General features: G+C 38.4%; 1 protein-coding gene across 1 annotated transcript in view; it reads left to right on the plus strand.

Annotated features, from left to right (window-relative positions):
• Positions 1–27,968, plus strand: part of LOC116623213 — a 56,505-nt gene that overhangs the window by 15,698 nt on the left and 12,839 nt on the right. The window contains exons 4-6 of the mRNA XM_032390153.1: positions 10,881–11,629; positions 19,656–19,743; positions 19,938–20,184. Coding sequence (XP_032246044.1) covers positions 10,881–11,629; positions 19,656–19,743; positions 19,938–20,184 — 1,084 coding nt within the window. The remainder of the gene's footprint in view (positions 1–10,880; positions 11,630–19,655; positions 19,744–19,937; positions 20,185–27,968) is intronic.

The raw sequence follows: 27,968 nt of genomic DNA on the forward strand, positions 1-27,968 counted from the left end.
TAAATATATACTTATTATATGTAGATCTAGTATGTACAGAGACAGGAAAATGGCATAGAATACCATGCTATTATAATTATTGTTGCCTTTTTTTTTTTAGATTTTATTTATTTGACAGAGACAGCAAGAGAGGGAACACAAGCAGGGGGAGTGGGAGAGGGAGAAGCAGGCTTCCCGCCAAGTAGGGAGCCTGATGGGGGGCTCAATCCCAGGACCCCAGGATCATGATCTGAGCCGAAGGCAGACGCTTAACCGACTGAGCCACCCAGGCGCCCCTATTGTTGCTGTTTTAATGTCCTTTATTTTTATTATTTTTTAAAGATTTTATTTATTTGAGACAGGGAGAGAGAGCACATGAGTGGTGGGGAGGGGCAGAGGGGGAAGGAGAAGCAGACTCCCTGCTGAGCAAGGAACCCGCCCTGGGGCTCAATCCCAGGACCCTGAGATCATGACCTGAGCTGAAGGCAGATGCTTAACCAACTGAGCTACCCAGGTGCCCCAAGTTTAGCTTTTCTAATAGGCATGTAGTAGTTTCTCACCATGGTCTTAATTTTGCTTTTTTAATAATGGCTAGTGATACTGAGTATTATTTCATGTACTTATTTGTCATCCACGAATCCTCTGCTGAAGTATCTCTTCATGCCTTTTGCCCATTTGCTAAATATATTTTTTTGTTGTTGTTTTTTTACTGTTGAGTTTAGGGTGATTTATGTATTCTAGATATGAGTCATTTGTTGAATTATCTGGATTTGTTGGATTTCTGGTTGGTATGCAAATATTCTCTCCCAGTCTATAGCTTTTCATTCATTTAACGGTGTCTTAACAGAGCAAACGTTTTAAATATTGATGATATCCAATATATTCATTTTTTCTTTTTCATCATGTTTTTGGTGTCATGTGTGATGTCATGCCACTACCAAGAATTTGGTCAAAAATATCTTATGTTATCTTCTAAAAATTTTATACTTTTACAGTTTACATTTAAATCTACTATTCTTATGAGTTAAATTTTGGACATGATGTGATTCAGGTAGAGATTATTTTGCCTATATATATCCAATTACTCCACCATTTGTTGAAAAGACTATCCATCTTCCATTGTATTGCTTTTGCATTTTTGTCAAAAATCTGTCAGCCATACTTGTGTGGGGCTATTTCTTTATCCTCTGTTCTGTTCCATTGACTTATATATCCAGTCCTTGCCACTATCATACAGTTCATTATTAGCTATGTAGTTAACCTTAAAATTGGGTAGAGGCATTCCTCTCCAAATAAATTTTAGAATGTTTTATAAAAAGTCTTGCTAGGATAGGAATTGTGTTTAATTCTGTATATTAGTTTGGGAAGAACTGACATTTATACTATGTTGAACTTCCAATCTATGAACAAGGAGTATCTCTCCCTTTATTTAGATCTTTGATTCCTTTCATTAGTGTCATGTATTTTCCTGCACACAAGTGCCGTACTTGTTTTGATTTGCACCTAAGTATTTAATTCTTGAAGCAGTTGTATATGATATTGTATTTTTAATTTGTTTCCATGTGTTCATTGCTAGTAAATCAAAATACAATAGATTTTTGTGTGTTGATCCAGTATCTTGTGACCCTGCTAAAACCACTTGTTTCTAGGTGTTCATATGTTACTTGGGATTTTTCTGTATAAACCATCATGTTATCTGCAAAAGGGAACAGTTTTAGGTACTCCTTTCTGAGCTGTATGTATTTTAATCCCTATTCTACCTTATTGTCCTGACTAGAATTTCCAATATTATGCTAAGTAGCAGTGTGAGACTGGATATCCTTGCCTTATTCCCAGTCTTAGAGTAAAGTATTCACTCATTCATCATTAAGTACGATATTAACTGTAGACTTGTAAATATTCTTTACCAAGTTGAGGAAGTTCCCCATTTACTCCTATTTCTCAGAGTTGGTTTTTTTTTTTTATTATGAATGAGTTATGAAGTTTGCCAAATACGTTTTCAACATCAAGTGATACAATCAAGTAATTTTCTTTTTTAGTTGGTTAATATCACATTGATTTTCAACAGTTTTGCATGCATAGAATAAACCTACTTGGCATGGTGAATATAATTCTTTATATGCTGCAATTAATTCTACCTGTTAGTATTTTGCTAGGGAGTTTTATAACCATATTCATGAGGCTTACTGATCTGTAGTTTTATTTTTTTGATTGTTCAGTTTTGGTATCAAGTTAATGCTGGCTTCATAGAATGAACACTGGCTTTTGTTAACATTAATACTCTGGTTCATAAGTGACCCTACTGTTTCTAGAAGAGATTGTGTATAATTGGAGTTAATTCTTCTTTAAATGTCTGGTAGTTCAACTGCTGATCACATGGAAATCTAAGAGTTTGTAGAATTCTTCAGTGAAACCATCTGAGCCTGGAGATTTCATTTTTGGAAGATTTTAAATTATAAATTCAATTCTTAATAGGGCTCTTCAAATTATCTATTTCATAATGAGTAGTGGTAGTTTGTTTTTTCATTAAATTGGTCCACTTAATCAGATTCATTTGTGTAGAGTTGTTTTTCTTATATTTATGTCTTTGAGTCTGCAGGATGCCTAGGTGCTATCCCTTGTTTCATTCCTTTATTAGTAATTTGTGTCTCCTTTTTTTGTCAGTCTTGCTAAAAATTAGTTCATTTTATTGATCTTTTCAAAAAATCAGCTTTTTGTTTCATTGATTTCCATTGTTTTTGTCCAGTTTCATTGGTTTTTGCTCCTATCTAAATCATTTGATTCCTTCTGCTTGCTCTGGTTTTATTTTGCTCTTATTTTTCTAGTTTCTCAAGATGGGTTCTTAGATTATTGAAACTTCTCTTTTTTAATGCCAGCATTTAGTGTTATATATTTCCCTGTCAGCACTGCTTTAGCTGAATTCCACAAATTTTGATATGTTGTATTTTCATCAGTTCAATGTGGTTTTTTTTTTTTTTAATTTCCCTTGAGACTTCCTTTTAAAACCCATTGATTACTTAGAAACAGGTATAGTGCCCAAATACTTTGAGATATTCCTGTTACTCTTCTGCTGTTGATTTCTAGTTTGATTCCATTGTAGTCACAGAGCACATTCTGTATTATTCCAATTCTTTTAAGGTTTGTTAATTGGTATATCTTGGCATATGGTCCACAAGCACATGAAAAGAATGTGTATATTCTGTTCTTGGTGGAGTGTTCCATAAAAATTGATTACATCCTGTTAATGGTGTTCAGTTTTTCTATATCCTTGCTGATTTTGTCTTGTCCTTTCTGTTCCTACTAAATATTTTTGCTCAGAAGTATAAATTCCCTAAATTAATTAATGTACTTATTAATTAATTTATTTTTTAGAGGTGAGGGAGGGGCAGAGGAAGAGAGAGAATCTTAAGCAGGCTCCATGCCCAATGTGGAGCCTAACACGGGGCTGGATCTCAAAACCCTGAGATCATGACCTCAGCCAAAATCAAGAGTCAGATATTTAACTGACTGAGCCACTCGGGCAGCCCAAAGGTAAGATGATAGACACTGTTAAAGGTATTCCATGTTCTTTATAATCATAACATTTCTCACTGGAATGAATCTTTTCATGTTGAGCAAAATCTGAGCCACAACTAAAAGTTTCCCCACATTCCTTATATTCATAAGATTTACTGCTATTGTGAATTCTTTAATTCAGAGTAGTAAATGGATGTTTTCTACATGTTGACATTTTTTCTATAGATAATTTTCATTTGACAAAATATCTTCCTTCAGTTCCCTGTTTTTTGTTTTTTTTTTTAAAGATTTTATTTATTTATTTGACAGAGAGAGAGAGAGTGAGAGCAGGAACACAAGCAAGTAGAGTGGGAGAGGGAGAAGCAGGCCTCCCACAGAGCAGGGAACCCGATGCGGGGCTCGATCCCAGGACCCTGGGATCATGACCTGAGCCGAAGGCAGACGCTTAATGACTGAGCCACCCAGGCGCCCCTTTTCAGTTCCCTGTTGACCCTCAAACTCACTTTTGCTCTGCTATTCATTTCTCAAAATAGACCTTTAAGACCAAGAGTTTTACTTTTTTCTCTTATCTCCCATTAGAATAAACTGATTTCATAAGTGTTCCTTTATGGAGGTAACTTGTTGGTCTTATACCTGGAGAATAAGCCTGAAAGAAAACAAAAAAGCAAACAAAGATTATTTTCCAGTAGCCAGCAAAATGTACAATTTCTATCTTAAAAATAGGAAACAAAATGAAAACAATTCTTAGCAGAAGTAAATGACTTAAGGAACTTTACAATATAGCTAGGTAGCTTGAAATCAGAACAGTATGAGCTTGGAGAACTATAAGAGATTATGTAAGATTGTGGTGATCTGAAATTTAGGTGTGGATCAGAATCATTTGGGGAACTTCTTACCAATCCTGCTATTTAGGTACCACCCCAGACCAAGTGAGTCAAATCTACAGGAGTTATTGGGCATCTAAACTTTTAAAAACCTCACTAGATGATTCTGATATAAATCAAAGTTTAGGAATCCCCCTTTAACAATTTTAATAAAAGTTTACTCTTAGAATAAAATCCAAACATGTTTCCATAGAACATAATATGGCTTTTGCTTACCTAAAGACCTTTTTTGAAGGAACTGTCCTCATTACTGTCTTAAGATGCTTGCTTCTGTTCAGATGCTAAATTATGCCCATAGTCTTTCCCATTTCATACAGCTTTTTAGAGGCTATAACATCTCCTAAGAATCCTGTCTTGGGTTCAGAAAAAGGCTGACTTCTCTTCCTTTCATCTTAGGTTAAACATTTCTTACAAAGAAATACTTGCCCTTCTGGCTGTAAGTAGGTCCGTCTTCTTTATTCTCATTAATAGCATCATATTTCTTTCCTTCACTTCGTAGTTTTCAAATGCATATTCATTAGTTTGGGCTCTTTCCATAATTTGGCTACTGTTGATAATGCCAAAAACCAAAGAATCCAGTTAAAAAATGGGCAGAAGACAAGAACAGACATTTTTCCAAAGAAGACATAAAGATGGCTAACAGACACATGAAAAGATGCTCATCACTCATCATCAGGGAAATAAAGATCAAAACTACAATGAGATATCACCTCACAGGTTCACTCTTTATTGGTGAATTTAAAACATATGAATGAGGGCACCTGGGTGGCTCAGTTGGTTGAGCGACTGCCTTCGGCTCAGGTCTTGATCCTGGAGTCCCTGGACTGAGTCCCGCATCAGGCTCCCTGCTCGGCAGGGAGTCTGCTTCTCCCTCTGACCCTAACCCCTCTCATGTGCTCTCTCTCAAATAAATAAATAAAATCTTTAAAAAAAAACAAAAAACAAAAAACATATGAATGAGAATTTAAAGCACAGGAAGAGTAAAAACAAGTGGCCCAAATGGTCAGTTAATGAAATCAACCAAGATCTCTAAGACAAAGGAGCCTTGGGGAAAGGGGCGGCTAGCTGTTTATCTAGTCATGTCCAAGATAGGTCTTAGAAGTGGATGTCTTGGCAATCAAAGCTTAAGTCAGGCCCTTGAATTACAAAAAAGAAAAACCAATTATCAGGGCTTACACTACATAAACTATGAACAACATGATATTGATAAAGACTTCACAGAAAAGAAGAGATGGGATTAGGGGCGCCTGGGTGGCTCAGTCGTTAAGCGTCTGCCTTCGGCTCAGGTCATGATCCCAGGGTCCTGGGATCGAGCCCCGCATCGGGCTCCCCGCTCCGCGGGAGGCCTGCTTCTCCCTCTCCCACTCCCCCTGCTTGTGTTCCCTCTCTCGCTGTGTCTCTCTCTGTCAAATAAGTGGATAAAATCTTTAAAAAAAAAAAAAAAAAAAAAGAGATGGGATTAAAGAAAAGTGATAGGATTACAGAATACTTAATTTAGGGTAGCCTCAGGATCATAGCAAATAAAGAAACTTGATAAACGGTAGAAAGATATCATACTGACTCATAAAAACTCATACTGACAGCTTCCTCTATTGACAGGCAGCAGTAGTAATTGAAAGCTAAGTCTGGAGCCAAGCTGTGTAAGTTCAAATCCTGCCTCTGCCATGTATTGACTATAAGACTATATGTAAACTACTTAAATTCTCTGGGGCTTAGTTATACATTTGTCCAAACCCATAGAATATACAGCATCAAGAGTGAATTGTAATGTAAACTATAAAATATACTTTAGGTGATTATGACATACCAATGTAGGTTCAATTATAAACAAATGTACCATTCTGATGGGGGACATTGTTTATGGGAATCTATTCATATGTGGAGACAGAATATAAGGGAAATTCTATACCTTCCTTAATTTTGCTGTGAACCTAAATTTAAAAAATACGGTCTTAATTAAAAAATTAAAGAAAATAAACCACAAAAACCACCTTCATCTTGTATGCTATAAAAGAAAAAGACAGCTGAATTTCGTTTCAGGGCCATAATTTGCCCAACCCTGACATATATTCTTATTCTTAAATATCTTTCTCTATCTTTTCACTGTCTTTATTTTTTTTTTTAAGATTTTTATTTATTTGAGAGAGAGAGAGAGTGAGAGAGGGGAGGGTCACAGGGAGAAGCAAACTCCCTGCTGAGCAGGGAGCCTGATGTGGGGCTCGATCCTGGATCCCGGGACTCTAGGATCATGACCCGAGCCAAAGGCAGACGCTTAACCAACTGAGCCACCCAGGCACCCCTCACTGTGTCTTTAGATCTAAAGTGAGTCTCTTAAAGACAACATGTTTGGTTCATGGGTCATTGTGCCAATCTCCACCTTTTAATTGGTGATTTTAATCAACTTACATTTAATGTAATTACTGATAATAAAGAACTTATTTTTGCCATTTCTCTTTTCTATAATCTTAAATTTTTTGTCTTCTATATATAATTTCTTTTGTCGTAACTTTTTGTTCCTCCATTATTGCCTTCCTTGTGATTGTTTCTAGGGTAGCATTTTGATTCCCTTCTCATTTGTTTTTCTATTTTTAGTTTTTCTCTTTATTAGTTTCCCTGGGGATTAATATTACATCTTATAACAATGAAGTTTGAGTACTGACTTAGTTTCAATAGTGCAGAAAACTGTTTCTTACAGATGCATTCCCATTTTGTCGTTATTGTCACGTTAACATCTTTATACATTGTGCCCATCAACAAAGATTTATAATTATTGTCTTATGCATTTGGCCTTACCATATATGAAAAAAAGAGTAGTTCTAAGCCAAAATACAATAATACTGGCTTTTATATTTACATATGTATTTACCTTTTCCAATGTTCTTTCCTTCTTCATATGGATTCAAATTACTATCTAGGGTCCTTTCATTTCAGCATGAAGGACTCCCTTTAGCATTTCTTGTACAGCAGGTCTACCTGTAACGAGTTCCCTGTTTTTTGTTTTTTTTTTTCTGTAAATGCCTTAATTTCTCCATTTTTGAAAGATAATTTCCCCAGATATAAAGTTGTAGGCTGATAGGTTTTTTCTCCCTTTAATTGTGGACTTAAAATATGTTATTACACTGCCTGTGGCCTCCATGATTTCTGAAGAGAAATTTGTTGTTAATATTATTGAGGATCTTTTGTACATGAGAGGTTTCTTGTTGCTGTCAGTGTTCTCTCTTTGTGTTATAGTGTGCATCTCTTTGAGTTTATCCATCCTGAAGTCTGTTGAGCTTCTTGAATGTGTAAATTCATGTCTTGTATCAGATCTGAGAAATTTTGGGCCACTGTTTCTTCAGATATTCTTTCTGCACCTTTCTCCTTTCTTTCTGGGACTCCCATTATGTACTTACTAGTACTTTTGATGGTGTCCCACATTTCTCAGTCTCTGTTCATTTTTCTTCATTCTTTTCTCTTTCTGAGCTCTTCAGACTGGATAATCTTAATTAATTGGGTATATATCCAAAGGAAATGAAATCATTATCTCAGAGATATATCTGCACACCCATGTTCGTTGCAGCATTATTCACAATAGCCAAGAGAAGGTAACCAACTTGTTTGCCTACCAATAAGTGGATAAAGAAAATGTTACATATACAAGTATATAACATATGTATATGTTTATCATATGTATATATAACACATTTCCTGTATATATAGATATAGATGCACATACCCTCATAGTGGAATGTTACTCAGCCATAAAAAGGAAGGAAATCGCCGTTTGAGACAACATGAATGATCTTTGAGGGCATTATTCTAAGTGAAATAAGTTAGATAGAGAAAGACAAATACTGTATCATCTCACTTATTTGTGGAGTCTTAAAAAAAAACTCATTGAAACAAAGAGTAGATTAGTGTTTGCCAGGGCCTAGGGCATTGGGAAAATGGGGAAGTGTTGTTAAAGGGTACAAACTTCCAGTTAGGGGGCGCCTGGGTGGCTCAGTCGTTAAGCGTCTGCCTTCGGCTCAGGTCATGATCCCAGGGTCCTGGGATCGAGCCCCACATCAGGCTCCCTGCTCCGCGGGAAACCTGCTTCTCCCTCTCCCACTCCCCCTGCTTGTGTTCCCTCTCTCACTGTGTCTCTCTCTGTCAAATAAATAAAATCTTAAAAAAAACAAAAAACAAAAAAACTTCCAGTTAGAAGATGAATAAGCTCTGGATATCTTATATCCAGCTTGGTGATTATAGTTAACCATACTGTATTGTATACCTGAAAGTTGTTAAAGTAAATCTTAAATGTTCTCTCACACATGCACACACGTAAAGCACTGTGAGGTAATGATGTGTTAACTACCCTTATGTGGTAATCATTTCACAATATTTACATATACCAAATCTTCACATTGTACACCATAAATTTACACAATGTTATATGTCAAACATATCTCAGTGAAGGTGAAGGGAAAAAAAATTAATGATCCAGTTCTTTCCTAGAAGTCAATAAATGAAGGAAAATGGCATGGAGTTAAATGGTATTCTACATGACGTTAGCATTTGCTTCATTTTCTCACCTACAAGTGCCAACAAATTAAAGTTTACATTGTCATTGTTCCTAATCTACAGAAAGCTGAGGGGGACTGACTCAGAATTACCACATCATAGTAACAGGTAAAATTTTCTGAGCTTTTAGTATGTGCCAAGGGCTATTCTAAGGAATTTACACTATTAACTTATCTAACCCTCCTAATAATTTGATCAGGTAGGTAATCCTATTTTACAGTTAAGAAATGATGGCACAGACACCTTGGAAGATAGTTTTGTGGTTTCTTACAAAACTAAATATACTTTTACCATACAATCCAGTAATGGAAACTCCTTGGTATTTACCCAAAATAGCTGAAAACTTACGCCCACATAAAAACCTGCACACGGATATTTATAGCAGCTTTATTCTTAATTGCCAAAACTCAGAAGCAACCACGATGACCTTCAATAGGTGAATGGATAAACTGTGGTACCTCCTGACAATAGACTATTACTCAGCGCTAAAAAGAAATGAGCTACTCAAAGACATGAAAGAAACTTAAGTTCATGTTACTAAGTGAAAGAAGACAATCTGAAAAAGGGTACATATGTTCTGATTGTGACTATATGACATACTGGAAAAGGCAAATCTATGGAGATAGTAAAAAAAAATCAGTGGTTGTGTGGGGTGGGAGGAGATGAACAGGCAGAGCACAATTTTTAGGGTAATGAGAATACTCTTATGACATTATAGTGATGGATATATATCATTATACATTTGTGCAAACCCAGAGAATGTACAACACTAAGGTACAACACTAAAGTAAACTATGGACTTTGGGTTATTGTGATATGTTAATGTAGGTCATCCTTGGTAAAAAAAAAAAAAAAAAAGTGTTACCACTCTGGTGGGGGATGTTGATAATGGGGTAAACTATGTATGTGTCAGGGGGTGAATGGGAAATCTCTGTGCCTTCCTCTCAATTTTGTTGTAAACCTAAAACTGTTCTTAAGAAAAAAAACCCACAAAAGTCTTAAAAAAAACTAAGGCAAGAAGAGGTTGAGTAAACTACCTAAGCAGTTCACAACTTAGCAAGTGTTAGAGCCAGGATTTTAACCCAGGAATTGGATCCACATTCTTAAGTATTATACCACACTGCTCATACACCACACAATAATGTGGCCTGAAACAAAGTCATGCTGACAAACCGAAATTAGACCTGGCTAGTGCCACAAAAATCCCCTTATGGATTTGTGGGTGGGGTGGCAGGAGGATCTCTGCCCTAGTTGAAACAGATCTCTCAGCTGGAACCACCAATTACATACCTACTGTTTTTTTTTTTTTTTTTTTTTAAGATTTTATTTATTTGTCAGAGAGAAAGAGGGGGAGAGTACAAGCAGGGGGAGTGGCAGGCAGAGGGGCAAACAGGCTCCTTGCCAAGCAAGGAGCCCAATGTGGTACTTGATCCCAGGACCCTGGGATCATGACCTGAGCGGAAGGCAGACGCCCAACCATCTGAGCCACCCAGGCGCCCCTACATTCCTACTCTTAAAAGCCTCCCAAAGCAAAGTCCTTGTCATTGACTGAAATATCTTGCTTTCTAACTCAAACCTATATAAGACTACCTGGTGTGTGATTCCAGGTAGGTACCTTCTCTTCTTTAACAAATCACCGCCTAAAATAATGGTCTAATTATCCACCAGAGATGTATTTCTATACCATAAGAATGCTTGATAAAAGAGAACCAACAGGAAGAACTGAATGATTTGCAAAATGTAAATGATTAACCGGATGGATAAGTGGGTACACCGGGAAGTGGGCTTTACCCCCAGGACCTCTGACTTTCTCTTCGTAAGGAAGACTTAGAGGTAAATCAAGAGATACTTACCGGGGCAGAAGTTTCAGGAGGACACCAGATGTTTCTGTAAACTGAAAAAATGAAACGCGTTTCAAGGACCAAAGAAGAAACAAACGCACCTTGAGTCTGGTTTTAGATGTACAGCAGCCATTCTCCCCGTCTCGTGCCTTCGGTGCACAACGGCAGGCCTGACATAAAGGGACGCGGGAGACATCTGGCTCTTTTTGAAGTTTGGTCACAACCCAACCTCTTACGACCATCCCCGCCCCTCGCTTCTTCATGCATCTGCAAAGAGAAGGTAGAAGACGAGAAAATCTGGATTCGCAGCTCTGGGTACGCTGTAGTTCTGACACCGCAGGTGGCCACCCCCGAGGCCAACTATCGCCTCACTCTGTCCAGAACTATTCTATGGATCCTTCCAGCCCTAGCGGCCCTCGTCCAGTCCAAGTCCCGACTCTACGCCGGAGGCCTTCTTTCTGGGGCTCCACCTCCGACCTTCTGCTCTGGCCTTCTCTCCGCAGCCAGGCCCAGCACGCCGAGGCGGGTACTGAAGTGCGCGGGGCCTCGGCATCGCATCCAGGCGGTAGGCGGCTCGCACAAGCCCTACCCCGAATCAAGTTCTAGCCGCTGCATGCAGCTCAACCCGCGCACCAGCTCTGCGGAACCCAGGAGGAAAAGTACAGTGACACCAAATTCTGGGTCAGGCACTAACCGCCCCCGGAGCAGTCGGGTCCGCAGAATCCCGCCTGTCGCGCCCCGCGCACGGCTCTCCGAGAACGGCCCGGGGCTCCGGGAAGCGCGCGTCTCGGGCCAAGTGCTCAGGCGCGCGGGTCAGACTGAGTCCCACGCCTCCTCAGAGCGCGGAGGGGGCGGCGGGACGCCAAGGCGAGCGGAGTCAGACCCGGGAGCGACTGTCGGGACTAATTAGGGCCCGGTACCCAGTGGGAAATGTCGCACAAGGCCCTGAAAAGTCGAGAACTCCGGCTTTCGTTCCACTGGTTATGGGCTCCGCGCCCCGCCGCCCCAGCGCGGTACCGCGGTTTGCGGAGAAATCTACACACAGTCAATAGTCCGCGGGGGAGTGGGGCCGCTCGCTGTGCCTCTTCCACAGGCGGAGGAGGCTGTTGGGTTCGGGACCCCGCGGTAAAGCCCGTCTGGGGCTAGGAGTCCGGAGCCGGCTTGTTTCGGTGCGTGCGGCTGTTCCCGCGCGTAGACGGGGAACTGCGGTAACTCCGCAGAAAATGTACGATTATGCCCCACTTTGATGCCGGAATGTAGGAGCCTGTGCTTGGTTAGTGGAGTGCCTGAGACTGTGTGTATCCGTGAATGCGGCTGTGCCTCACCGTGCATCATTTCTGGGATGGTTCTGAGAGGCCAACGCCTGTGGCTCACGTTGCTGCTGTGCTTGTGGGTCACACTGGATGTGTGGCATTTTGATAACCGCACGCTGGGTAAGTGTGCCATCAGGATTGTGACTCAGGCAATTAGATAAGTAAAATAACTTCAGGCATACATACTGGAAAGAAGGAAGCAAAATTATCATTTCTTACAGGGGATAGCATCATAAGAATGTATACCTGGACCCATAACAAAATGTTGAAATGAGGACTTCATAACATGCAGAGGAGTAAAAGCTGTATATATATTTATTTGTATATGTATTTGTATATATATTATATATATTTGTGTATATATATGTGTCAATTATACTTTTTCTCCTTTACGTGTATTTCACGATTTCTTCCTGCTCTTGGATATGAAGTCGTGGATGAGCCCAATAACTTCTGCAGTCACTCAGATTAAAAAAAAAAAAAAGTCCTTTTAACTCTTTTTGTTAAAAGATCAGTCTCATTTTAGTGGTAAGTAATTAAAACATCTGTTTAATAATCAAAACTTCAGACTTCATTTAAAGCAAGAACTCCCACCTGCCCTTTCCCTGACACACCTCCAAATATGGCTATATCATAATTACTGGTTAAAGCAGTATTTGGTATTTATATACTGATTATGTAAATATTTTTGTGCTTTAGAGTCAAATACATTTTTTACACAAAGGTTCCTTTATCCTGGATTTAACTACCTTGTTTTTGTGCATATGTACCTTGTCTGTGTTCCTATTGCTACCCTTTTCTAAATGTCATTACCCCCCAAAAAGTGTCAAACTCTCAGCCGTGATTTTTCCAAATACTCAAACTTATTTGATACCGCCCCCCCGCCCCCCACTCCCTTCCACAGCCATGATTTTTGTAACTCCAGTCAGGATTTCAGAGTTTCTGTACAGCTTCCCTTCTTGCTTTGTCTGAATTGAATTCCTGTTTCCTGAGTCTTGTTAATTTGGCATATTTCTCATTTTTGCTGACTGCCTTTCTCCAACAGCTTCCTTAAAATGCATGCCTTTGAGGTAAATGGTTTGGGTTTTTGTTTTGTTTTGTTTTTTTGACTGTTTGAAAATGCTTTTATTGTAACCTAACTTACCGCCTGGGGTGAGAATTCTCTAACTCAGAATTTGAAGACCTAACTTAATACTGTTAGAGTAGCTAACATTGCTTTTATAAAGACTCTCCTCATCTGTTTTCTGTTTCTTTGTGTGTTATCTGTGTTCCTAATCTTCCCAGAATGTTTAGGGTCAACTATATCATCAATGTACTAAAATTTCATAATTTCATTCCTTGGTGTGGATCTTTAAAATTTTTTTATACTGCATATCAGGTGAGTATTTTTAATCTAGACACATAGTTCTGGGCAATTTTTTTTCTTTCCTTCCTCTCTCACTGAAATTTATTTATTTTTCTTTTCTTTTTATTTTTTTAAGATTTTATTTTTAACAATCTCTACACCCAACATGGAGCTCAAACCCAAAACTGCAAGATCAAGTCACACACTCTACTGACTGAGCCAGCCAGGCGCCCCTCACTGGAATTTATATTATTAGATGGAACTCCCATAGTGTAAGCTTCTATATGTTTTCCTCCTATTTTCTCTGTATCTTTTTATTCAACTCCAGAAATTTTGTTAACTTTATCTTCCAATTCTATTTAGTTTTTAATTACTCATCATATTTTTAATTTCCTAGAACTCTTTCTTGGTTTTAATCTTTTTCTTCTTTTTTTTAAAAAAGATACATTTATTTATTTGAGAGAAAGAGCACAAGAATGTCCAGCAGACTCACAGCAGAGTGCAGGGCCTGACTCGGGGCTCAGTCCACAACCCTGAGATCTTGACCTGAGCCGAAACCAAGAGTTGGACACTTAACCCACTGAGCCACCCAGGCACCCCTTAATCTTTTTCTTCTACATAGTATCTATTCTTCATGGATGCAGTATTTTCTCTGATATGTATATAATTATATACATCTTGACATAATTATATATAGTATACATACTATGTTCATTATATTAAATTCATAATTATATGAATACTATTTTATATGTTTATATTATGCATAGGATGTATATTACATTCAATAATTCAATTATTTATTTATATATTTATTTCTTTAAAGCTTTCTTGGTTCGGTATTGTCCTGTTTATTTTCTTGCTTTTCGTAATTCTTTGAGTTGTGTTCTGTGAATTCCTTGACCTGAACTAAAAATACAATTCTATTTCATATTTTCACTTTATTTCATTTTGAGCCCATTTATTAACTTAAAATTCTATGCTCAAGTATATATATGAACATAAGTACAGTTGAATGAATAAAAATAACAAACTCCTGTAGACTTACCATTCAGTTTAAGAAAAAGAATATTATCGGGGTGCCTGGATGGCTCAGTTGGTTTAGCATCAGACTCTGAGTTTCAGCTCCGCTCATGATCTCATGGGTTGTGAGACTGAGCCCCATGTCAGGCTCCGGGCTCAGCAGGGAGTCTGCTTGAGAATTCTCTCCCTCAACCTCTCTTCCCACCCATGTTCATGTGTACGTGCACGCTCACTCTCCCTCTCTCTCTCAAATAAATAAATAAATCTTTAAAAGAAAAAGATAGGGGCGCCTGGGTGGCTCAGTCGTTAAGCGTCTGCCTTCGGCTCAGGTCATGATCCCAGGGACCTGGGATCGAGCCCCGCATCGGGCTCCCTGCTCAGCGGGAAGCCTGCTTCTCCCTCTCCCACTCCCCCTGCTTGTGTTCCCTCTCTGGCTGTCTCTCTCTATCAAATAAATAAATAAAATCTTTAAAAAATAAATAAATAAAAGAAAAAGATAATTATCAGTTCCTTTGAAGCCTCCTATATGCTCCTCCCCAATCACATTCCTCTCCCTCTCCCAGAAAACTAACCACCACCTGAATTTAGTCATTCCCCTGATTTTCTTTATTTAGCATATATGTACATTTCATAAATAACATATTGTTTAGATTTGCATGTGTTTTGAACTTTAGTGAAATTACATTCTATGTATTTTGTCACTTTTTAAAAACTCAACCTTATGTTCTGGGGATGTGTGTTCATTTTCTCACTGCTGGATGGTATTATATTGTGTATATATGTCAAATTTTGTTTGCATATACTACTTTTGATGGATATCTGATTTCTTTCCAAGTTTTTCCCTGGAAAATAGCATCTACAAATGGTGCTATTTTGAACATTTCTGTGGGCCTTTAAAAGTTAGTGTGTTTTAGAGGTGCCTGGGTGGCTCAGTCGGTTAAGCATCCAACTCTTGGTTTTGGCTCAGGTCATCATCTCAGCGTGAAGCAAAAACTAATTGAACTGAAAGGAGAAATAGGCAAATCCATAATTATAGCTAGAGACTCCAACACCCCTCTCTCAACAATTGACAGAACAACTAGAAAAATAGCAGTAGAGATACTGAAAAACTCAACACCATCAACCAAAAGGATGTAATTGACACTTAGAGAACACTACCCAAAAACAGCAGAACAAACATTCTTTTTAAGGGCTGTGGAACATATACAAATATAGAACATATTGCGGGGGCACCTGGGTGGCTCAGTCGTTAAGTGTCTGCCTTCAGCTCAGGTCATGATCCCAGGGGCCTGGGATCGAGCCCCACATCGGGCTCCCTGTTCAGCGGGAAGCCTGCTTCTCCCTCTCCCACTCCCCCTGCTGTGTTCCCTCTCTGGCTGTGTCTCTCTCTGTCAAATAAATAAATAAAATCTTAAAAAAAAAAAAAAGAACATATCGTGGGCCATAAAACAAACCTCAACAAATTGAAAAGCACTAAAATCATATACAAGTTGCTCTAGTCAAACTAGAAATCAATAACAGAAAGATAACAGGAAAGTAAACAACATACTTCTAAATAATCCATAGGCCAACTTCCATAGGAAGCTTCAGAGGAAAATGCATTAATCTGAGTGAAAATTAAAATATGGCATATCAACAATTTGTCTGACATAGCTAAGGCACTGCTGAGAGAGAAATTTAAAGCATTAAATGCATACATGAGGAAAGAGGAAATGTCTCAAATTAATAGTCTAAGCTCCCACTCAGAAACCTAGAGAAGAAGAGGAAAATAACCCCAAATCAAGTAGAAAAAGGGAAATAGTAAAGACAAGTGGAAATCAAAGAAAACAAAAACAATAGAAAAAAAATCAGTTAAACAAAAAACTGGTTTGGTGAAGAGATGAATAAAATTCACAAATATTTAGGAAAAAAGGCACAAAATATAAACATCAGGAATGATATATCACTATAGATTCTGTAGATCTCAGAAGGATAATAAGGAATAATATGAACAATTCTACACATTTTAATTTCACAACTTAAGTAAAATAGACCGTTTCTTGAAAAAGCATAAACTGCCAGCTTATAAAATATAAAATAGATCATTTGAATAGCCCTATAACTAATAAGGAAATTAAATTTGTAATTTAAAAACTCACAAAAAAAAATCTACAGGCCAGATGGTTTCACTGGAAATTTACTAACATTTGAAAAGAATTAGCACCAATTTTATATAATCTCTTCCAGAAAACAGAAGAGGGAACACTTCCTAATTCATTTTATGGCAGTAGTATTATCCTGATACCAAAACCAGACAAAGACAGAGGGGGAAAAAAAAAGAAAGAAAAACTGCAAACTACTATCCTTCATAAATACAGTTGCAAAAATATTTAACAAAATATTACCAAATAGAACTCAGCCATCCTCTATCTATCTATCTATCTATCTATCATCTATCTATCTATCTATCTATCTATCTATCTATCTATCTATCTATCTATTGTAATGTATAGAATATTACCAAATAGAATTCTGATACAGAAGAAGAATTATACAACATAACCAGGGGTGCAATGCTGGTTCAATATTGGAAAATCAGTGTAAACCATCATATAAAAAGTTTAAAGAAGGCCCTGGGGGCACCAGGGTGGCGAAGTCGGTTAAGCGTCTGCCTTCAGCTCAGGTCATGATCTCTGGGTCCTTGGATCAAGCCCCACAGCGGGCTCCCTGCTCAGTGGGAGTCTGCTTCTCCCTCTCCCTCTGACCTTCCCCCTACTCGTGCTCTCTCTCTGTCTCTCTCAAATAAAAAAAAAAAAAATCTTAAAAAAAAAAAAAAGAAGGCCCTGAATGTCTAAAGCAATCTTGAACAAAAAAAAAACAAAAAACAAAACTGGAGGTATCACAATTCCAGATTTCAAATTATATTACAAAGCTGTAGTATTCAAAATAGTATGGTACTGGCACAAAAATAGACACATAGATCAATAGAACAGAATAGAAAACCCAGAAAAAAACACATAACTTTATGGTCAATTAATCTTTGACAAAACAGGAAAGAATAAGCAGAAGAAAAATAGAATATCTTCAGGTCCTTGTGGTAGGCAAAGTTTTTAAATAGAATGAGACATCAACGATAAGTAAAATATTAATAAACTGAACTTCATTTAAATTAAAAGCATCTGTTTTTCAAAAGACAGAGTGAAAAGGCAAGCCATAGCCTGGAAAAGATACCTACAGTACATATATCCTACAAAGACCTCATACCCTAGTATGTACAAATACCTATGAATAAATAGAAAAAAAACCCCACAAACTGATTTTAATAAAATAGTCAAAAGTCACACAGGCAGTTCAACAGAGACGTTATTCAAGTTATTGGCACATGAAAGGATGCTGAAGTGAGCATTCATCAGGGAACAGATTAAAATCACTCTGAGATACCACTACCCACCTACTAGTATTGTAAATTAAAAAGGCTGATAATACCAAGTACTTAAAAGGATATGGAGCAACTGGAAACCTTTACATTACTGATACAAGTGTAAATTGACACAACTTTGGAAAATGATTTGGTAGTATCTCCACAGATAAATATAAACCTACTTTATGAGCCACCTATTCCACTTTGGATTCCTAATAGAAATGAATGCTATGTCTACCAAAATATATAAGATTGATCATAGATTTATTTATAAGAAGAAACTGGAAACCCACACAAATATCTATTAATATAGAATGAATAGATTGTAGCATGATTTAGAGTACTGAGCCAGCAGACAAAATATGGCCCATCACCTGTTTTGATATGGCCAATGACCTAAGAAAAGTTTTACATTTTTAAATGGTTGAAAAAATAAAAATAAGAGTATTTTGCAATATGTAGAAATTATATGAAATTCAAATTTCAGTGTCCATAAATAAAGTTTTATTGGAATACAGCCACACTCACTTGTTTACATATTGTCTATGGTTGCTTTCATGCTGGAATAGCAGGGTTGAGTAGGTGTGACAGAGAACATCTGGCACACAAAACCTAAAATATTTACTAGCTGGCTAAAGAAATTTTTGCTACATTCAATAATAAGGACTCATCTCAGAGTCTTAATGTTGACAAAAACATGCCAGACACATATCATTACACTGATTGCATTCAAATGAAGTTCAAGAATACACAAAAGTAATCCATGGTGTTAGAAGTCCAAATAATGGTCACTTCTGAGCGGAGTCAATGTTTACAAGGGAACATTCTGGCATCTTGGAAATAAATGTTCTCCATCTTGATCTGTGTGTGGTGATTGCCTGTGCATGCAAAAATCATGGAGATGTATATGTAATATTTATGCACTTCCTCTAAATTATTCCACTAAAAAAAAGATTAAGACTGAATTTACATTTTTTTATCTCTCTCTTTTTTAAATAAAGATTTTATGTATTTATTTATTTGAGAGAGAGAGAAAGCACAAGCAGGGCAGAGGGAGTGGGAGAAGCAGACTCCCCGCTGGCAGGGAGCCCCATATGCGGCTCGATCCCAGGACCCTGAGATCATGACCCGAGCTGAAGTCGGACACTTAACCAATTGAGCCACCCAGGCACCCCCATCCCTCTTCATTTCACTATAAAACTCATTTTTTCAAATTATTTGCTAGATGAAGTTAGTTAAGTTTCTCCCCCTCTAAATCTTGAAAGGAAATTGATACTGCAGACTGCTGTGTTCAATTTAGGTCGCCACATATAACTGCTTAAATTTAAATGTATTAAAATTAAACAAAATCACTAATTCATTCTTCAGTCAAACTAACCATATTTAAGAGGCTCAACAGCCATAAGTGGCTAGTGGCTACTGTTCTGGACAGTGCAGATACAGAACACGGAACCGAGTTTTGCAGAAAGTTCTATTGGACAGCAGTGCTCCAAAACGTTACACAAATGTTAAACTCATTTTACAGGTGAGGAAACAGAAGCTTAGAGATACCACTATTACACAGTGCTGCATACACTTCTTTTCCCACATTCACTGCTACAGGTGAGCTCTCAACGTATCATTCATTTAACAAGTCTAATTCAAAATTCATAACCATGCGAAGAAAAGGTTTCTTTGTTATAAGTTATAAAATACTTAGTTGCAGACTGTCTGATCAATCCCAGACATCACCCTTATACTCACACCGTCCCGAGACGCTCTCACATAACCCCTAATGGATCACACGCTTATCCACTAATATCCCTCTCACAGTTTCAAACATAATCGGACACACGGCACACTGCCCGCAGTCCTCGCTTCCCTTGCAGAGGACACTTGGATACAAACACGCGACCGCGAAGTAAGCGTCAAACCCCTGATGCCTCTTGAGCAGAAACCTGGTAGTCACAACTACTGCGTCTGAGCCAGAGCTCCTGTCTGAGAAATCCGGACCCTACCTCCTGGCCTTCTGCAGCTTTCTCAGCCCTGGACTACATTTCTCTGACGGCATCACTACAAGACCCAGCTTCTGGTAACCTCCTTGGGATTTTCTAGGGTCACTCGACTAAAGGAAATAGGTCGGCTCACACCTTAGTAGCGCGAGATCCCCCACTGGAGCAAAGGAGACTCAAGGCGCGCCCGATTCCGGGCCGCACAATGTGGCTACGGCCTCTGTATTCTGTTGGATCGAACTGGGGTCACATTTTTTTACTACATTTCCCGGAGGCCACCGCGTCCCTGCGCCGTCTCGTACGCTCATTCCGTTACGTCTTGATGCAAGGAACCAGTCTGCACCGGCCAGGTGAGTGGACCGCCTCCCTGGGACCCGCACGCCGCATATGGTTTGGGGAACCCAGAAAAAAAGTTCCCATGTGGTGCTGGGAATACCGGTATGCCGGCCCGGGCTCGGTGCTGACAGGAATCGGGGCGACCCCGGCTCTGGACTACGTTTCTCCTAAGTCGTAGCGCTCCAGGTTAATTCCTTACGGAAGTCGGCCTTGCGGTCGCGGGATGCCTGTGCCCTTCTCCGCCGGCAGTATCGGCACCGTCACTTCGGTTCCGAGCAGGGGCGTGGCGCTATTAGTTTTGTTCCTCCGCGCGGGTGATAGTGGAGTGCACTTGGCACCCCTTTCCCGCTGGCAAACTCGGCACCGTGACTTTGGTTCCGGGAGGAGGGTATTAGGAATATGTTACCCTTAACGTTCCACCGCGCGGGATGTGTGTGTGTCCGCTTCTGTAGCGGCACGATGGGCTCACCTGCCATCATCTACTGCTTTTGGCAGCTGGGATCCTTCGCGCCTGAGTACTTTAGCCCCCCTGTGACAGGGACAGAGCCCGTTGAGAATCGCGCGGTTCCAGCTGCTGTAATTCCTTCACTTCACTATGCAGAGAGAACGTGCCTATTTTGAAGCTGCCCCTATAATGAGGATTTACACCTGGAAGTGCCCTAAGAAGGGAGAAGACCAGCATAATAGGATGCCCCGTTCTACTTTGAGAGCCCTGTGGGGAAAACCAATCCCTTTCTCTGTCTTGAAGTTGTTCTGGGAGATGCTCCTAAATTGTTTTGTTGGCTCTGAAAAAGGCTTAATATCCTGTGATTGTTTTCTCCGTTTTCCTTTTCCAACAGAGCCACACAGGGAAGGAAAAAGAATCTTGCACGTCTAAAAAGCTTGCCTAAAATAAGTTGTCATTTTCTTTCTTCCCTCAAGTTTACTATTTTTCAAGATGTTGCTACCTCCAGCCACAAACATCTTAAGGAGGAACCAGCCATTCAGTGACTGGTCGTTAGGCATCGCTATCCCCAGAAATGATGGCGCTGCAGGGATGAGCATACTCCATTCTCCAACCACACTACACCTCTCCTTTCCAGTCAATGACAAATCAGCCCTTTCTGGCCTGATTTTTGATGAGAGAGAACTATACCCTCTGGAGGAAATTTGAAGATTTTTATTTTAACTTTATTATGGAAATTTTCAAGCATAGAAGAAAATAATATGAACCCCAATGTGCTCAACACCCAGCTATAATTTAAAACATTTGCAAATATCCTTATATCTATCCTTCCTCCTTTTTTCTGTAGCATTTCAAGAATTTACATAATTTTATCCATATGTATGCATATATAACCAAAAAGAATATCATTTTTAGATAATCACCATGATGTTATCCCAACTTTAAAAACTAACAGTAATTCCATAATAGCATATATGCAGTACATATTCGGGTTTCTCCAGTTCTTTCAAAGATAGGTTTTTACAATTGATTTGTTCAAATCATGGTCCAGATAAGGTCTACACAGTGCATTCAGTTGCCAAGCCTCTTAAATTTCTTTACAACAGTTTCCCTTCTATTTTTTGCTTTTGTTGTATTTTAATAGGTATCACTGTTTTGTAAAAAACTAGGTTGTTTATAGATTATTCTACATTCTGCTTTTGGCTAATTGCTACCTTGTGGTGTCATATAATTTGTTCCCCAATGCCCCATATTTCTGTAAACGAGTAGTTAGATCTAGGGGCTTGATCAAATTCAGATCATATTTTGCATAAACCACATTTTTGGGCAAAAATAATTCATAGTTGGTGCTGTGTACTTCCTATTCATCACATCCTGGGGCTTTTAAAGTCTGGTGTCCCACTTCTGGTGATGCCATATTGATCACTGTTCAAGTGCCGTCCACTTAATCCTTTTATAAGGTTCCCTTTCCTTTTTCACCTATTAATAGAAGAAGGTATAATATAATTCATTTGTTTTACCCTAAAATATACTTGTAAAGATTTCAAAGCAACAATAGCACTGTTAGAACTATCTATCAAGATAGGGAATGTATTTAAATTTATTTTGGTTATCATATTTTCTATATTTAAGGTTCATGTGTTATATTTGGTTATGTCCCTTTCATCTCTTAATCAAGTGTAAATGTTCTTCTCATAACATTGATTTTTTTAAAATTTTATTTTGATACATTACACTTACAGAAAAGTTGCCCCCCAAAATAATAGAATGAACTCTCCTATGCCCTTATAGATTTACCAGTTATTAACATTTAGTTTTTTGTTTGCTCTTTCCTTCTACATATGTACTTTTTTTTCTGAACCATTTGGTAGTAATTTTCAGATATCATGTTCCTTTATCCATAAAAATACATCAGTGTATTTTATCAGTGTCTTTTTCTAAGTACAAGGACTATCACTGTAGTTCATTTATTAAAATCAGGAAATGTAACATAGATATAATAATTATTTAATTCAGAATTCATAGAAAAATTTCACTAGTTGTCCCAGTACTGTCCTTCATAGCTTTCTTTCCGCTGATCTGGGCTCCATTCCAGAATCATATCTAGGATCAAACATTTCATTCAGTTATCACATCTCTTTAGTCTTCTTTAATCTGAAACAATTCCTGGGCCTTTTTTGGTCATTATCTTGACATTTTTGAAGAGTACAGGTCAGTTATTTTGCAGATTGTTCTTCAGTTTGCATGTCTTTGATATTTCTTCCTGATCGGATTCAAATTACGGATTTTTGGCAGGAAAGGTGGGTGCTTCAGTTCATTCCCCAGTAACTGCAGTTGGCTGCGTTTTTTATTGTCTACATTGATAGTACTTTCTGTAGGGAAGTTAGTCCAGGAGGATCTTTTTTTTTTTTAAGATCTTATTTTATTTATTTGACAGAGACACAGCGAGAGAGGGAACACAAGCAGGGGGAGAGGGAGAAGCAGGTTTCCCGCGGAGCAGGGAGCCTGATGTGGGGCTCGATCCCAGGACCCTGGGATCATGACCTGAGCCACCCAGGCGCCCCAAGTCCAGGAGGATCTTAATCATCATTGGAATTAGAAGTCTTCTCAATTTAGTTTCAATTTAGGTTTCTCTTATATAAATGAGGTTGAACATTGGCTTCCTTTTTTATGAATTGTCTTTTTTAGTTTTGTCCTTTTTTTAAAAGATTTTATTTATTTCAGAGAGAGAGAAGGGAGCATGCCAACATGAGCAGGGGGAGAGGCAGAGGGAGAAACAGACTCCCCGCTGAGCAGGGAGCCCAATGCAGGGCTCGATCCCAGGACTCTGGGATCATGACCTGAGCTGAAGGCAGATGCTTAACCAACTGAGCCACCCAGGCACCCCTGTTTTGTCCTTTTTAATAATGATTTTTAATCTTTATCTTGATTTTCAAAGTGAAGCTCTTTTGGTCTTAGGAAGGTCACTTTTTTTTTTTTTTTTTTAGGTTGCAGGTAATCTCCCAATTTGTTATTTGTGTTTGTGTTCTTTTATCTGGGCAATTTTTAAATATAGTAAAATGTATTCATTTGATTGTAAGAAATAGAAAGGCTTTTCTCCTCTCAACCTAAAAGGAACTCAACCATTTTTTTCTTTTAGCGTGCCTTTGGGCTGAATGTTTGACCCTCCCCAAAAAACTCATATGTTGAAATCCTAATGCCCAAAATGATAGTATTTGGAGGTGGAACCTTTGGGTGGTAATGAGATAATGAGAGTAAATTCCTCGTGAATGTGATTAGTGCCTTTATAAAAGAAGCCCAGTGAGGATACAGTAAGTGTGACCAAGAAGAGGGCCCTGGCATTTGGCCAAGGTGACTCCCTGATCTTGGACTTCCAGCCTCCAGAGCTGTGAGAAATAAATTTCTGTTGTTTATAAGCTTCCTGGTCTGTGGTATTTTGTTATAGCAGCCAAATGAACTAAGACTGGCATTTTTATGATTTCAGTTTTTAATATGTAGATCTCTTATCCATTTGGAGTTAATCCTGGTATGTGGTATAAAATGTGGATCCAATTTTACTTTTTTCAATAACATTTATTAAATAATCAGTTTTTCCTTAGAGATCAAAGGTTCTACAATTCCATTAATCTGAATGTCTATTCAGGTGCCAGTAACCAGTATTTTAGTGACAGAGACTTTATAACATCTCTTAAATCTCTGTTCTCTTCTTTTTCTAGGCATTTTCTGGCTATTCTTGCTTTTTTAATTTTCTTGCTTAATGAATTTAAATTTGGGGGTGCCTGGGTGGCTCAGTCGTTAAGCATCTGTCTTCTGCTCGGGTCATGATCCCAGAGTCCTGGGATCGAGCCCCACATCGGGCTCCCTGCTCGGCGGGAAGTCGGCTTCTCCCTCTCCTACTCCCCCTGCTTGTGTTCCCTCTCTCGCTGTGTCTCTCTCTGTCAAATAAATAAAATCTTTTAAAAAAATGAATTTAAATTTGTGTCTACCACCATACTTGTTAGTATTTTTATTGGGATCATATTTAACTTATATTTTAATTTATATATCAAATATCCTATCCATGTTCAGAGAATTAACCTCATTATAATATATTGGTTTAGCCCATGTATTCTCAGTAAGGGTGATCCTGCCTTCCAGGGGTTGAAAATTGGTGTTGGGCAGGGGTGGAGTGAAGAAATCTTAGATACATACAGTAATGGTTTGTGACTCTCCAAAACTCAGTTTAGCCAACAAAATCTTACTCCTCATTATTTACTCTCTCACTGGCATTTCTTGGGTATCACGTGAACAGCACCAACACTGAGGTCACAGAAGATATATGTATGCAAGGTAAACGCTACCAAAGAAGATCAGTGTTCCTGTGGCAAATAGGTGGCTGTAAATGGAGACCTTTCTCTCAAATGATTGCTCAATCTTGAAGTTGTATCGCAAGAGGTGGCCTTGCATGGGCCCATTGGCTGCCATGTGGATGTTGTTTATGTTTGATCATGCTTCTGTGTTTGACTTGGTATTTGAGGATTAAATAAAAAGAATGTTTTATTATTCTATAAAGTTATTCAACATGTCTCATAAGAGACAAATTTGGACTTAGCTAAGGAATGACTTTATCCAAAGGATCACTGCAGTGAGGGAAGGAAGACTTGTAATTGGGAGAACATTCCATCCATAAGACCTGCAGGCATTTAAAAGGTCAGGCAGAAAAGAATTTTCTTTTATAAGGAGGGTAAACAAGGCCAGAAAGAAGTGGATGTGGCAGCGTGGGATGAGTGGGTGGTCAGTTGTGTAGATTGTGTTCTCTGCAGTCAGCTGGGGAGCGCCTTGAGTCATTGTTAAGAGGGTTGTTTGTATTCCTATGCTGGCACAGAATACAGGGTAGGCCAAAGTTCAAGGGCCTGGAAGAAGGAGAGAAGTCTGATTAAAGTTTGGTCAAGTGAAGTTATCACGCATTTTGTCCAGATTAGTCAGTGGGGTCCAACAGCTCATCTAGTCATTTATGAGACAAAGAATGGCCATTTGGAGGCTCTGCCTGGCCTTGTATGTTAAAAAGGGGGGGAGGGGTCATCTTCCAGTCTTATCTAAGTTATATGGGGAAGGGAGATTGATTTCATTCAGCTGTGTCCTAGTCCATAAAGATTGAGGGGGTATCTCTCATCGTGGCTATTTTTCAGGATCATAGATCTTGGGTAAAATTTAACATTGTGAAACCCATCAATTACATCAAATGGTGAGAAGTTAAAATGTTGACAGTATGGGAATGAAGATCAACTAGTTAAAAGTTTCTTCTATCTAGTAAAAGTTAAGTTCACTAAAAATAATTTTTAAGAAATTAAGTTTTCAGTTGTTTTACTTTTTTATAGAAAAGAATGGTTTTGAATGATATGTTAAAAATTTGATTACACTGTTTATATTATATACTTACATAAATGCATATACTATAGTATATCTGTCCTATTAAAATTTCATGGTAGAGGGGGACAGTTAGGAAAAAAAAGTGTCTAAAATGGCTCTTCAGGGGCGCCTGGGTGGCTCAGTCGTTAAGCATCTGCCTTCGGCTCAGGTCATGATCCCAGGGTCCTGGGATCGAGCCCCGCATCGGGCTTCCTGCTCAGAGGGGAGTCTGTTTCTCCCTCTCCCACTCCCCCTGCTTGTGTTCCCTCTCTCGCTGTGTCTCTCTCTGTCAAAGAAATAAATAAAATCTTTAAAAATAAATAAATAAAGTGGCTCTTCAGAGGGGCAGTGATGGAAAAAGATGTTGAGAAATGCTGTTCTAACCATTTGTTCAAATCTATTTTTAGGTCTTTCAGGAGTATTTCAAGTTTTTCTTCTTGCAGGTTTTATACATTTCTTGTCAAACTTGGGCCTAGGTATTTCATCCTTTTTGTGGCTTTTCTTTATTATATTTTCTGTGTGATTATTGTTTTATATATAAAAGTCATTTCTTTTCATGCCAATTTTATATCCTGCTAATTTACTAAGTTGTTTTTTTTTTTCTTTCATTGCACTCATGGGGTTTTTAGGCATGCTGTCATATCTCATAGAGGGAGTTTGCCTATTCTTTTGTTATTCTTGTTGCTCTTGTTGATTTCTCTTGCCTTTTCATATTGACTAATATAGCTAATACAATGATAAGTGATAGAGTAGTGGGTATTCTTTCCTTGTTTCTACTGTAAACCTGGAAATAGAGTGCTGCCATGAGAGGCAAATGAGCATTTATTAGGATAAAAAATTTTCAATTCAGGGAGTGCAGATTCAGATAGAAACCAAATAGTGTCCCACTTGTAGAGTAAAAGCAAGGATTTTTTTTTTTTTTTTAACATGAGTTAAGAGAAAAAAAAAAAGCTAAACTACTCTTGGTTATACACTGATTGACTACTGATTATTTCTTCAGAAAGTCCACAACCGTCAGTCTTATGATCAGGATCTGTTCTCCTGCTGACATTTCAAGCAGTTGCCTGAAACAGTTGCTGTTTTGCCCAGTCTACAGGTTTTGACCCAGTTCAAACGGAGAGGCATAAGGCAGTTTCTCTGGAGTGGTCCATCTAGCTTCATTTTAAAATGGCTCCATTCATGTCAGTTTTCCCGACTATCATTAAAATAGTCATCAATTCCTATTTCTTGTGTTCTTATCAGGAATGGATGGTAAATTTTATGAAATTTTTTTGGCATTTATGAAGATAGTATGATTTTCTTCCTTACAACGATTAATATCGTGGATTATATAAGTGGACATTCTAATATCAAACCATCTTTTTATTACAGAGAAAGTCCCACTTAATTATGATTGTTTTTTTAACATGCTGTTGGATTTTTGTTTGCTGGTATGTCAAATTTTGCAGTAGTATTTGTGATATAATAATATATTTGGTTTTTATCCCCATTTCTTGGCACAGAGCTCCTAACACCCTTGGAATTTTCTGAGTGATAGGAGTGTCTTTCATTTTTCATAACAAGCCCCTGAATTTATGCTAATGAAGTGGCTAGGGTGGGCCCCTAGATAGTCTCAGAATGGGGTTGGGGTTACCAGAAAGACTAAGTGATTAGAGGATTGGAACTTTCCAACCCATCCACTGACCTCCAGGAAAGGGGTGGGTGACACCGGAGGTCAAGGGCCATACAAACTCTTGCACTAGGAGATTCGATGAGCTTCTGGGTTGGTGAACACATTGAGCTGTTGTGAAGTTGGCATTCCCAGAGAGGGCATGGAAAGCTCCAAGCATTCCCCCTGCCAATACCTTGTCCTATGCATCTTTTCCATTTGGCTGTTCCAGAGTTGTATCCTTTATAATAAATTCATAAATGTAAGCAGAGTACCTTCCTGAGTTATGTGAGCCATCCTAACAAAGTATAAAACCT

This window comes from Phoca vitulina, unplaced genomic scaffold (genome assembly GCF_004348235.1).
Source record: "Phoca vitulina isolate PV1807 unplaced genomic scaffold, GSC_HSeal_1.0 scaffold58, whole genome shotgun sequence".
NCBI lineage: Eukaryota > Metazoa > Chordata > Mammalia > Carnivora > Phocidae > Phoca > Phoca vitulina.